Here is a 13,994-nt window from a genome sequence, read left to right as displayed (position 1 = left end):
CATGGTGGAAGCGCAGTGCGAAGCATGGTGGAGGTGCCAGTGTGAAGCATGGTGGAGTCACAGCGTGAAGCATGGTGGAGGCGCAGTATGAAGCATGCTGGAGGCGCAGTGTAAAACATGGTGGAGGAGCAGTGTGAAGCATGGCGGAGTCGCAGTGTAAAACATGGTGGAGGAGCAGTGTGAAGCATGGCGGAGTCGCAGTGTGAAGCATGGTGGAGGCGCAGTGTGACGCATGGTGGAGGTGCAGTGTAAAACATGGTGGAGGAGCAGTGTGAAGCATGGTGGAGGTGCAGTGTAAAACATGGTGGAGGAGCAGTGTGAAACATGGTGGAGAAGCAGTGTGAAGCATGGTGGAGGTGCAGTGTAAAACATGGTGGAGTCGCAGTGTGAAGCATGGTGGAGTCGCAGTGTGAAGCATGGTGGAGGTGCATTGTGGAGGAGCAGTGTAAAACATGCTGGAGGCGCAGTGTGAAGCATGGTGGAGGTGCAGTGTAAAACATGGTGGAGGAGCAGTGTGAAACATGGTGGAGAAGCAGTGTGAAGCATGGTGGAGGTGCAGTGTAAAACATGGTGGAGGAGCAGTGTGAAACATGGTGGAGAAGTAGTGTGAAGCATGGTGGAGGTGCAGTGTAAAACATGGTGGAGGAGCAGTGTGAAACATGGTGGAGAAGCAGTGTGAAGCATGGTGGAGGTGCAGTGTAAAACATGGTGGAGGAGCAGTGTGAAACATGGTGGAGTCGCAGTGTGAAGCATGGTGGAGTCGCAGTGTGAAGCATTGTGGAGGAGCAGTGTAAAACATGCTGGAGGCGCAGTGTGAAGCATGGTGGAGGTGCAGTGTAAAACATGGTGGAGGAGCAGTGTGAAACATGGTGGAGAAGCAGTGTGAAGCATGGTGGAGGTGCAGTGTAAAACATGGTGGAGGAGCAGTGTGAAACATGGTGGAGGAGCAGTGTGAAGCATGCTGGAGGCGCTGTGTGAAGCATGGTGGAGGTGCAGTGTAAAACATGGTGGAGGAGCAGTGTGAAACATGGTGGAGAAGCAGTGTGAAGCATGGTGGAGGAGCAGTGTGAAGCATGGTGGAGGAGCAGTGTGAAGCATGCTGGAGGCGCTGTGTGAAGCATGGTGGAGGAGCAGTGTGAAGCATGGTGGAGGTGCAGTGTGAAGCATGGTGGAGGAGCAGTGTGAAGCATGGTGGAGGAGCAGTGTGAAGCATGCTGGAGGCGCTGTGTGAAGCATGGTGGAGGTGCAGTGTGAAGCATGGTGGAGGAGCAGTGTGAAGCATGGTGGAGGAGCAGTGTGAAGCATGGTGGAGGTGCAGTGTGAAGCATGGTGGAGGCGCAGTGTGAAGCATGGTGGAGGCGCAGTATGATGGAGCCTGTGATGAGGGGGGTGGATTTCAGACTACCACAGGCACTAATAGACTTCATCAGATCTGGAGCCACCAATCAGAGAAGGTAGAAAACAACATAAAGCTATGTCCGATTTCTTCTTTGTTCACATCCAAAGATTAAGAATGTCAGCCGTCATTCGCTTCCTGAAGATGATCATGTCCCATTGGCTGTCACCTTGACCTCTACGCTCCCATGATGCACTGCAAATGATTACATGAAATTGGGGCAAGATAAGGAAAGTGTTTCTTGTGGGTTTTTCTTTATTTTTATTTATTAACCCCTGACTTCCCGGCTGCTTTACATGTGAAGAAGAGAGTTTACATACAAAATCCAGGTATAAAGGACCGTAACAGACTGGTACAGAGGGGAGCGGAGCCTGGCTCAGGGGCAGACGGGGCACCAGGGAAGGAGGCAGTGACGTCCTCTACATCTGATGCGCTGTCCGGGCCGCGGTGGCGCAGCATCGGCTGCTCCAGTCGTCGGCGTTATCAGCTCTTACGTCTTTTACACAACCTTGAGTCGCTGTTTGTAGAGAAACATCGTCCCATCTTCATTCCCCGTCACAGAGGATCCTGGATATAAAGCTGCAGACCCCAGGAGAGGCCTATGGTCCTTAAAGGTTTTTTTTTAATCAGTACAGTATAAGTGTTAAGTGTCTACTCTCTGGGGGTCCCACTGCTGAGAACCAATAATGAGAACGAAGTTCCTGTATCCTCCTAGTGGCGAACACTAAATGTACAAATCTCCGCTAGAGAAATCCGACTATAGCGCTCGTGTTATATCTCATACTCATCACCAGGGCTGTCCTGCTGGCACAGTGGTTAGTTCAGTCCCCTGGCATCACTGGGGCTGTCCTGCTGGCTCAGTGGTTAGTTCAGTCAACTGGCATCACTGGGGCTGGCCTGCTGGCTCAGTGGTTAGTTCAGTCCCATGGCATCACTGGGGCTGGCCTGCTGGCTCAGTGGTTAGTTCAGTCCCCTGGCACGACTGGGGCTGCCCTGCTGGCTCAGGTTAGTTCAGTCAACTGGTATCACTGGGGCTGCCCTGCTGGCTCAGTGGTTAGTTCAGTCCCCTGGCATCACCACGGCTGCCCTCCTGTCTCAATTAGTTTGGTCTCCTGGCATCACCAGGTCTGTCCTGCTGGCTCCGTGGTAAGTTTAGTCCTCTGGCATCACTGGGGCTATCCTGCTGAATCGGTGTTTAGTTCTATCTTCTGGAATCACCGTGGCTCTTCTGCTGGCTCAGTGGTTAGTTCAGTCTCCTGGCATCAATGGAGTACTTCTGCTGGCTCAGAGGTTAGTTTGGTCTCCTGGCATCACTGGGGCCCACCTGCTGACTCAGTATTTAGTTCACTCTCCTGGAATTATCAGGGCCCTCCTGTTGGCTCAGTGGTTAATTCTGTCTCCTGGCATTACCGAGGCTGCCCTGCTGGCTCATTGGTTAGCTTGGTCTCCTGACATCAATGGCGTTCTCCTGCTGGCTCATTGGTTAGTTCAGTCCCCTGGCATCACTGGGGATATCCTGCTGAATCGGTGGTTAGTTCTATCTTCTGGAATCACCGTGGCTCTTCTGCTGGCTCAGTGGTTAGTTCAGTCTCCTGGCATCAATGGCGTTCTCCTGCTGGCTCAGTGGTTAGTTTGGACTCCTGGCATTACTGTTGCTCCTCCGTGTTGTCTCCTTAACTGGCTCAGTGGTTATTACCTCTAGATCTGGTCTTTAACTTTAGTGTGAAACTCTACATATGATTTGTTTTATTTAGTCCAGATATTTTACCTTCTTACCAAAATCTACAAATATCAGGATTTGGCTTTTTGTGCCCTTTGTGAATATTTTGCCTTCTCTGCCCCCACATTCCCTGATTGCTTCAATCCATATTGGATCTTCAGACTCTGACATTTATATTATGTTGTTTCAGAATATTCCGGAGCAGCGCGGACCGTCGGCGCTCAGCGATCGGCTGCAGCAGTTATACCGCGATGTGGTTGTCATTCAGGAACAGCAGGAAACTACAGGTGAGAGGAAAGAGTTACCGGCGTCAACCTGAAAACCTGCCGCTCATCGTCTGTGTCACCGAGATATGGAGAAGGGGACGCACGGACGTTACGCTCCACGGCACAGTAGGGGGGCTTTGAATGGCATGTAATGTTGGTCCGTATAACCAGGGTCTGTAATGCCCCCACAAGGCTGCCAATAGCCTCCAACTTCTGAGAAGATGCCCATTTATATAGGGCACCCCTCCCCCGATCTACAGCAATCAGTAGTGGTATGTATGGTGCCCACAGAGGACCCCAAACAGAGCAGACCCTCACTTTATACAGACCAGGACCCCCATATACAACCCTCCCCCACCTCATTTACAGACCCCAAACCCCAGACCAGACCCTTTTTTATACAGACCCCAGACCTGAGCCCACTTTATACAGATTCTGGGAGAAATTCTATATCAACCCCAGACCCCATTATGTAGACACTAAAATCAGGACCCATTTATAGAAATAATACCCCCTGTATACAACCCTATTCCCCTCATTTACAGACCCCTCCTGTTTATAGACTCTAGATCCCTCTATATCACCTTTATATTGGCACCAGACCACGTCTCTCCTCAATACAAACCTAGACATTGCAGACCAGACCCCTCGTGTCTACGGCCCCTCGCGTCTGCAGAGTCCTCCCATTGGCCCCCTGTAGGTAGACCCCTTTAAATATAGACACTAGACTAAGACGCCCCCACCTGATTATAGACCCCCCAAATTGCAAACTCCATGAGGTCTCCTCTGCTTGCAGCCCCCAGACCAGACTCCTCCAGCAATGGAGAATAGTGTAGGAAGGAGACGTGACTCTGCGCCACTCGTGGGGGACAGGACGTCATTGCTGCAGTGCACGGTGGCCATTAGAGTGTCGGCCCCCCGTGGTCAGACCCCTGATTCAGATGTTTGTCATCAGCTGCAGGTGATGGAGTCCGGCCGCTGACAGAACAGTCACATGACGGTGACGGCCACGTTTCTGCTGCTCCGGACCCTTCCACAGATCAGCAAGGTGTGGACGATGGAGCCACACAGAAGCCCTCTCAGGTGGGTTGTGATCCGGGCAACGGACTACTACTCCCATCATCTGCTCTGCAAGCACACCTCAGCACTAACAGGAAACTAATAGAATTATGCTCCATACACATCCAGAGCTGCATTCAGTAGTATTTGCAAAAAAAAAAGCAAAATCCCCTTTTACAGGGAGGAAAACATTTAAAGTGACGGTTCAGCTTCTCAGGTGTGGGGGTCGCAGCGTTTTGAGATCTTGCGACCCCAGAGGTGCACTTCTCCAGCAGTATATCTGGGGTTGTGACATCACTTGTGATGTCACTGTATGATGTCATCGGCGCCTCACCGCTGCACTGTTGTGTACTCTGAATAGGACGATGACTGCGGAGCCGGGGGGAAGCTGCGAGGGTTTTTGCTCTGCTGATCAGCAGCCACATGCAGTGGGAACACGGTGACCCGCGAGATCCTTTGATCTGATGCCCACTACTGTCTTGTGACCTCCTGCGCTCGCTGTACGGCATCAGTCAGGTCACTGTGCTCAGAACACACCGATACCAGACGATCAGTGACAAGCTGGCCCTTTATAGGAGCCCTGGTACATAAAGAGGTCAGGGCATGTAGGTCCACACTATGCAATTAGGTGGCATTGTTTGGCGCTACGTCACTGTTCCCACCCAACAATCCGGAGGATGGGCCTCTAAAAATGGCCAATCAGAATAGAGTGGCTTATGGGATGGTCAAAGATGGCGGCGCCCTGTATTCGGCTTCTCTGGATGGGTGCTGGTCCTTTCTCCACCGATCATCTGCCCAGTTTGGGGATGCCCCCTAATTTCAAATCCCCCATTGCACAGTTCCCACTCTGACACCTGTGGATGAGGGATTTGGGGAGTGCAAACTTTCACAACTACTTTTATGGATTTTCTGGTCTCGTGTGTTTTTCTCAGCTGAGGGTTTGTTACAATAAACGTTCTAATTAGTGATGAGCAAACCCGAATGTAAAAGTTGGGGATTCGTACCGCGCTAAACACCAAACTCGGACGTCTGTTGCAAAGTTTGGGGTTCCGGGTGAAGTACGATGAGAATTTTTTTTTCCCCAGATCCAAAGTTCGTGTCTCCATTGTTTTCAATGGGGTTCTGGTTCGAGTACAGGTCTAGTTCTGGTACCAGAACTCAAACTTCACAGGTTCGCTGATCCCCTAGTTCTAATATAACTTGCTTCATCGTCTGAACATGGGAACACTCCTGACTCCATTTAGAAGCTGACATTACCTACTCACAGCTGAGGGTTTGTTACTGTTGTATCCACTCTAGACAGTTCTCCAAAAGCTAAACCCATCAGCAGCACAGCTCTTTCACCTATCCTCATAGTTTGTTACTATGTATCGGTGTGGAAAACATATTAGTCTGTGGTGGAAACTATTTAGATCACAGAGGATACATTGTAACAAACCCATTGTCTATAGATGACTGAAAGAATGCTTCTATTCCCTGACAGCAAGCAGAGATCTTGAAAATATTGACATAATCAAAGTTCTATTAGTAAATTGCAGAACTTTGCATATTGCGGATGTTGTTTTTCACAGGTCCCTCTGGATGACGTCCTGTCACTGACACAGCACCCCCCGATTGTCATATCCAAGGCCAAGAAAAGGAAAGCTAAGGGGCTGTTCACATGATGAACCTCAGCAAGAGGGGGCGACACTACCCAGGACAGCAGCCGTGGCCCCCGCAGCATCAGCTCTATGCAGAGTACAGGTTCCCATCTGACAAGCTGTGGCCCCCTAGTGGTGAACATGCAGATCACACCCTGTGTGGGGATCCGGCCACCAGGAATCTGCTGCAGACTAAAAGCAGGAAGTCGTCTACAAGTTTATATTTAATTTAGCAGCAATAATTTCTAATAAATGTGTTTTCTTACAGATCTGCCCCTTTATTATTTCAAGCACACTGGGATAGTCTGCAGGTTTATGGATTTTTAAGGGTTTATAACACAGGGAGCAGCTGGAAACTGACTGACCTGCCGAGAAAATAGTCCGACCCTGCACTGATCACCGAGGGGGATTGCAATCCCTTTAATTAAACACATCTGAATTCTACTGTATTTTTTCCCATACACTTTCTGCACTGACTACTGAATATTGACAGCACTGATACGGTGCACCAGCAGAATAGTGAGTGCAGCTCTGAGGTATAATACAGGATGCAACTCAGGATCAGTAATGTATGTACACAGTGACTGCACCAGCAGAATAGTGAGTGCAGCTCTGGGGTATAATACAGGATGTAACTCAGGATCAGTAATGTAATGTATGAGCACAGTGACTGCACCAGCAGAATAGTGAGTGCAGCTCTGGGGTATAATACAGGAGGTAACTCAGGATCAGTAATGTAATGTATGTACACAGTGACTGCACCAGCAGAATAGTGAGTGCAGCTCTGGAGGATAATACAGGATGTAACTCAGGATCAGTAATGTAATGTATGAGCACAGTGACTGCACCAGCAGAATAGTGAGTGCAGCTCTGGGGTATAATACAGGAGGTAACTCAGGATCAGTAATGTATGAGCACAGTGACTGCACCAGCAGAATAGTGAGTGCAGCTCTGGGGTATAATACAGGATGTCACTCAGGATCAGTAATGTAATGTATGAGCACAGTGACTGCACCAGCAGAATAGTGAGTGCAGCTCTGGGGTATAATACAGGAGGTAACTCAGGATCAGTAATGTAATATACAGTTAGGGCCAGAAATATTTGGAGAGTGACACAAGTTTTGTTATTTTAGCTGTTTACAAAAACATGTTCAGAAATACAATTATATATATAATATGGGCTGAAAGTGCACACTCCCAGCTGCAATATGATAGTTTCCAAATCGGAGAAAGGGTTTAGGAATCATAGCTCTGTAATGCATAGCGTCTTCTTTTTCAAGGGACCAAAAGTAATTGGACAATGGACTCTAAGGGCTGCAATTAACTCTGAAGGCGTCTCCCTCGTTAACCTGTAATCAATGAAGTAGTTAAAAGGTCAGGGGTGGATTCCAGGTGGGTGGTTTTGCATTTGGAAGCTGTTGCTGTGAGCAGACAACATGCGGTCAAAGGAACTCTCAATTGAGGTGAAGCAGAACATCCTGAGGCTGAAAAAAAAAGAAAAAATCCATCAGAGAGATAGCAGACATGCTTGGAGTAGCAAAATCAACAGTTGGGTACATTCTGAGAAAAAAGGAATTGACTGGTGAGCTTGGGAACTCAAAAAGGCCTGGGCGTCCACGGATGACAACAGTGGTGGATGATCGCCGCATACTTAATTGGGGGAAGAAGAACCCGTTCACAACATCAACTGAAGTCCAGAACACTCTCAGTGAAGTAGGTGTATCTGTCTCTGAGTCAACAGTAAAGAGAAGACTCCATGACAGTAAATACAAAGGGTTCACATCTAGATGCAAACCATTCATCAATACCAAAAATAGACAGAAAAACACCTCAAGAAGCCAGCTCAGTTCTGGAAAAGTATTCTATGGACAGATGAGACAAAGATCAACCTGTACCAGAATGATGGGAAGAAAAAAGTTTGGAGAAGAAAGGGAACGGCACATGATCCAAGGCACACCACATGCTCTGTAAAACATGGTGGAGGCAACGTGATGGCATGGGCATGCATGGCTTTCAATGGCACTGGGTCACTTGTGTTTATTGATGACATAAGAGCAGACAAGAGTAGCCGGATGAATTCTGAAGTGTACCGGGATATACTTTCAGCCCAGATTCAGCCAAATGCTGCAAAGTTGATTGGACGGCGCTTCATAGTACAGATGGACAATGACCCCAAGCATACAGCCAAAGCTACCCAGGAGTTCATGAGTGCCAAAAAGTGGAACATTCTGCAATGGCCAAGTCAATCTCCAGATCTAAACCCAATTGAGCATGCATTTCACTTGCTCAAATCCAGACTTAAGACGGAAAGACCCACAAACAAGCAAGACCTGAAGGCTGCGGCTGTAAAGGCCTGGCAAAGCATTAAGAAGGAGGAAACCCAGCGTTTGGTGATGTCCATGGGTTCCAGACTTAAGGCAGTGATTGCCTCCAAAGGATTTGCAACAAAATATTGAAAATAAAAATATTTTGTTTGGGTTATGTTTATTTGTCCAATTACTTTTGACCTCCTAAAATGTGGAGTGTTTGTAAAGAAATGTGTACAATTCTACATTTTCTATCAGATATTTTTGTTCAACCCTTCAAATTAAATGTTACAATCTGCACTTGAATTCTGTTGTAGAGGTTTCATTTCAAATCCAATGTGGTGGCATGCAGAGCCCAACTCGCGAAAATTGTGTCACTGTCCAAATATTTCTGGCCCTAACTGTATGTACACAGTGACTGCACCAGCAGAATAGTGAGTGCAGCTCTGGGGTATAATACAGGATGTAACTCAGGATCAGTAATGTAATCTATGTATACAGTGACTGCACCAGCAGAATAGTGAGTGCAGCTCTGGGGTATAATACAGGATGTAACTCAGGATCAGTAATGTAATGTATGTACACAGTGACTGCACCAGCAGAATAGTGAGTGCAGCTCTGGAGTATAATACAGGATGTAACTCAGGATCAGTAATGTAATGTATGTACACAGTGACTGCACCAGCAGAATAGTGAGTGCAGGTCTGGGGTATAATACAGAATGTAACTCAGGATCAGTAATGTATGTACACAGTGACTGCACCAGCAGAATAGTGAGTGCAGCTCTGGGGTATAATACAGGATATAACTCAGGATCAGTAATGTATGTACACAGTGACTGCACCAGCAGAATAGTGAGTGCAGCTCTGGGGTATAATACAGGAGGTAACTCAGGATCAGTAATGTAATGTATGAGCACAGTGACTGCACCAGCAGAATAGTGAGTGCAGCTCTGGGGTATAATACAGAATGTAACTCAGGATCAGTAATGTATGTACACAGTGACTGCACCAGCAGAATAGTGAGTGCAGCTCTGGGGTATAATACAGGCGGTAACTCAGGATCAGTAATGTAATGTATGAGCACAGTGACTGCACCAGCAGAATAGTGAGTGCAGCTCTGGGGTATAATACAGGAGGTAACTCAGGATCAGTAATGTATGTACACAGTGACTGCACCAGCAGAATAGTGAGTGCAGCTCTGGGGTATAATACAGGATGTCACTCAGGATCAGTAATGTATGTACACAGTGACTGCACCAGCAGAATAGTGAGTGCAGCTCTGGAGTATAATATAGGAGGTAACTCAGGATCAGTAATGTATGTACACAGTGAGTGCAGCTCTTGGGTATAGTACAGGATGTATTCAGGACTGTGGTTACAATGTTACTTGTACGGAGGCCGATGGGCCAATTAGCTCTGTGTTATAATTTTGGAAAGGTAAAAATGGAAATGTGTTACCAGCATCAATAATAATAAAGATTTGCCCGTGCTGGACACATCCGTTCTCTATTCACAAAACGTCATAAATGATCATTAACACAAAATTGCCATGAAAAATTAACTGTGCAGGAAACTAAAAATTCTACATTTTCTATCAGATATTTTTGTTCAACCCTTCAAATTAAACGTTACAATCTGCACTTGAATTCTGTTGTAGAGGTTTCATTTCAAATCCAATGTGGTGGCATGCAGAGCCCAACTCGCGAAAATTGTGTCACTGTCCAAATATTTCTGGCCCTAACTGTATGTACACAGTGACTGCACCAGCAGAATAGTGAGTGCAGCTCTGGGGTATAATACAGGATGTAACTCAGGATCAGTAATGTAATCTATGTATACAGTGACTGCACCAGCAGAATAGTGAGTGCAGCTCTGGGGTATAATACAGGATGTAACTCAGGATCAGTAATGTAATGTATGTTCACAGTGACTACACCAGCAGAATAGTGAGTGCAGGTCTGGGGTATAATACAGAATGTAACTCAGGATCAGTAATGTATGTACACAGTGACTGCACCAGCAGAATAGTGAGTGCAGCTCTGGGGTATAATACAGGATATAACTCAGGATCAGTAATGTATGTACACAGTGACTGCACCAGCAGAATAGTGAGTGCAGCTCTGGGGTATAATACAGGAGGTAACTCAGGATCAGTAATGTAATGTATGAGCACAGTGACTGCACCAGCAGAATAGTGAGTGCAGCTCTGGGGTATAATACAGAATGTAACTCAGGATCAGTAATGTATGTACACAGTGACTGCACCAGCAGAATAGTGAGTGCAGCTCTGGGGTATAATACAGGAGGTAACTCAGGATCAGTAATGTAATGTATGAGCACAGTGACTGCACCAGCAGAATAGTGAGTGCAGCTCTGGGGTATAATACAGGAGGTAACTCAGGATCAGTAATGTATGTACACAGTGACTGCACCAGCAGAATAGTGAGTGCAGCTCTGGGGTATAATACAGGATGTCACTCAGGATCAGTAATGTAATGTATGAGCACAGTGACTGCACCAACAGAATAGTGAGTGCAGCTCTGGGGTATAATACAGGAGGTAACTCAGGATCAGTAATGTGTGTATACAGTGACTGCACCAGCAGAATAGTGAGTGCAGCTCTGGAGTATAATACAGGATGTCACTCAGGATCAGTAATGTGTGTATACAGTGACTGCACCAGCAGAATAGTGAGTGCAGCTCTGGAGTATAATATAGGAGGTAACTCAGGATCAGTAATGTATGTACACAGTGACTGCACCAGCAGAATAGTGAGTGCAGCTCTGGAGTATAATATAGGAGGTAACTCAGGATCAGTAATGTATGTACACAGTGAGTGCAGCTCTTGGGTATAGTACAGGATGTATTCAGGACTGTGGTTACAATGTTACTTGTACGGAGGCCGATGGGCCAATTAGCTCTGTGTTATAATTTTGGAAAGGTAAAAATGGAAATGTGTTACCAGCATCAATAATAATAAAGATTTGCCCGTGCTGGACACATCCGTTCTCTATTCACAAAACGTCATAAATGATCATTAACACAAAATTGCCATGAAAAATTAACTGTGCAGGAAACTAACAGAGATACAGCGGAAAAAGCTGAAAATATTCAGAAAAGTCACAAAGGCTGACATCTCCTGGTCCGCTGCTCCATCTCATACTCCGGCACCTTTCAGCATTCACCAGGAGCTGCAGGATCATACTGCTAAAAAACAAACAGCAGAATTCTGGATGTTTTTCTTGAATCTTCCTCAACTTCTGATCACCTGGAAAATCTCTGAACATAAGGAAATTCCCAATATCCAGTGGTCCTTAACACTGGTTTCAGTTGAGATCCATTTCTGACATGGAGTAAAATTATGAAAATCCTGATTGCCTGCAGCCACCACTAGGGGGAGCTCAGGAGCCGACTGCCTGCAGCCACCACTAGGGGGAGCTCAGGAGCCGTCTGTCTACACATTAACTACTTCCATACGGCCTAGAGACTTTAAACATCAAGGAGATCCATGCAATGACTCTGCAGTGACTCTCTAACATGGCAGGGTCAGCAAATACATGGAGATCGTGCAGGAGCAGGACGTCAGACACAACCAGACTCCCCAAAGAGAAGACAGAAATGGTTTATTATCATCTCTGCTTTCTTGATCGTTACATACACAGCATGTGACAGCGTTTCTTCCTCTGGACCAGTGTTTCCCAAACTCCAGTCCTCACAGACCCCAACAGGTCATGTTTTCAGGATTTGCATTATGCTGCACAAATGAGAGAACTCCTGATACTTCCATCACCTGTGTAATACTAAGGAAATCCTGAAAACATGACCTGTTGGGGTCCGGGAGGACTGGAGTTTGGGAAACACTGCTCTAGACCCAGTGTTCATGTGATCACTGGGTGTAAGGAGGGAGCAGGAGCTGCTGGGTCCTAGCAGACGTCATCCATGCAGCCAGGAAGTTTAGTTTCCCCTGTAACTTGCATGAATATAGCAGCCCCAGTTACAGGAAAAATCAGATATATAAAAAAAAGTATCAAAATATTGTGATACCGAAAATGACCCTGACCCTGTTGTGAAAATTTAAAAGAAAATAAATATGTAATGAAATGTGTTTTTCACATTTTTTATGACCACTAAAATACATTCTTAATTGTATTTTCCTTTTTAAGGAAAGTAAAAATTAACCTCATGTATCACGAAGAGGCAAAAATGTCATTATCTGAAGGTAAAATCATTTTAGAGGTCTAAATACTCCCATGTACGAAAAAACGTGAAAATGGGCGATCCTTAACGAGTTAATGGGGTAATAGTAATGAAATCTTTCATGACGGTCTATTGTGCCATGTATGGTCTCTAACCGCTTCCTCTATTGGATTCAGTGTATTAATTGTATACATGATTATTATACATTTTTATAGCGCCATTTATTCCATGGCGCTTTACATGTGAACGGGGCAAATATAGACAAGTACAATAAACAGGAGTAAAACAAGGCACACACAAGTACAGGAGGAGAGAGGACCCTGCCCGCGAGGGCTCACAGTCTACAGGGGATAGGTGAGGAGGCAGGAGGAGAGAGGACCCTGCCCGCGAGGGCTCACAGTCTACAGGGGATAGGTGAGGCAGGAGGAGAGAGGACCCTGCCTGCGAGGGCTCACAGTCTACAGGGGATAGGTGAGGAGGCAGGAGGAGAGAGGACCCTGCCCGCGAGGGCTCACAGTCTACAGGGGATAGGTGAGGAGGCAGGAGGAGAGAGGACCCTGCCCGCGAGGGCTCACAGTCTACAGGGGATAGGTGAGGAGGCAGGAGGAGAGAGGACCCTGCCCGCGAGGGCTCACAGTCTACAGGGGATAGGTGAGGAGGCAGGAGGAGAGAGGACCCTGCCCGCGATGGCTCACAGTCTACAGGGGATAGGTGAGGAGGCAGGAGGAGAGAGGACCCTGCCTCCGAGGGTTCACAGTCTACAGGGGATAGGTGAGGATACAGGAGGAGAGAGGACCCTGCCTGCGAGGGCTCACAGTCTACAGGGGATAGGTGAGGAGGCAGGAGGAGAGAGGACCCTGCCCGCGAGGGCTCACAGTCTACAGGGGATAGGTGAGGAGGCAGGAGGAGAGAGGACCCTGCCTGCGAGGGCTCACAGTCTACAGGGGATAGGTGAGGAGGCAGGAGGAGAGAGGACCCTGCCTGCGAGGGCTCACAGTCTGCAGGGGATAGGTGAGGAGAGAGGACCCTGCCTGCGAGGGCTCACAGTCTACAGGGGATAGGTGAGGAGGCAGGAGGAGAGAGGACCCTGCCCGCGAGGGCTCACAGTCTACAGGGGATAGGTGAGGAGGCAGGAGGAGAGAGGACCCTGCCTGCGAGGGCTCACAGTCTGCACGGGATAGGTGAGGAGGCAGGAGGAGTGAGTACCCTGCCTGCGAGGGGTCACAGTCTGCAGGGGATAGGTGAGGAGAGAGGACCCTGCCTGCGAGGGCTCACAGTCTGCAGGGGATAGGTGAGGATACAGGAGGAGAGAGGACCCTGCCAGCGAGGGCTCACAATCTACAAGGGATGGGTGAGGAGGCAGGAGGAGAGAGGACCCTGCCCGCGAGGGCTCACAGTCTACAGGGGA

At 47.7% G+C, this 13,994-nt stretch overlaps 1 protein-coding gene and 1 long non-coding RNA gene across 3 annotated transcripts in view; one reads left to right on the top strand and one right to left on the bottom strand.

Moving 5' to 3' along the window:
• NHEJ1 (non-homologous end joining factor 1) overlaps positions 1 to 6,348 on the top strand; it is an 81,420-nt gene extending 75,072 nt beyond the window's left edge. The window contains exons 6-8 of one of the 2 annotated variants that reach the window (XM_069732753.1): positions 3,307 to 3,403; positions 4,344 to 4,465; positions 6,013 to 6,348. In XM_069732753.1, coding sequence (XP_069588854.1) covers positions 3,307 to 3,403; positions 4,344 to 4,465; positions 6,013 to 6,105 — 312 coding nt within the window. In that variant the 3' untranslated portion in view covers positions 6,106 to 6,348. Of the gene's footprint in view, positions 1 to 3,306; positions 3,404 to 4,337; positions 4,466 to 6,012 lie in introns of both variants that reach the window. The other variant, XM_069732754.1, reaches the window with a different exon arrangement.
• The window catches only part of LOC138644417 (uncharacterized), a 301,511-nt gene that overhangs the window by 77,266 nt on the left and 210,251 nt on the right, over positions 1 to 13,994 (bottom strand). The gene's annotated exons all lie outside the window — the stretch shown is intronic.

This window comes from Ranitomeya imitator, chromosome 7, assembly GCF_032444005.1.
Source record: "Ranitomeya imitator isolate aRanImi1 chromosome 7, aRanImi1.pri, whole genome shotgun sequence".
Taxonomy (NCBI): domain Eukaryota; kingdom Metazoa; phylum Chordata; class Amphibia; order Anura; family Dendrobatidae; genus Ranitomeya; species Ranitomeya imitator.
The sequence above is the reverse complement of the archived record's forward strand: the minus strand, read 5'-3'. Positions and strand labels throughout refer to the sequence as shown.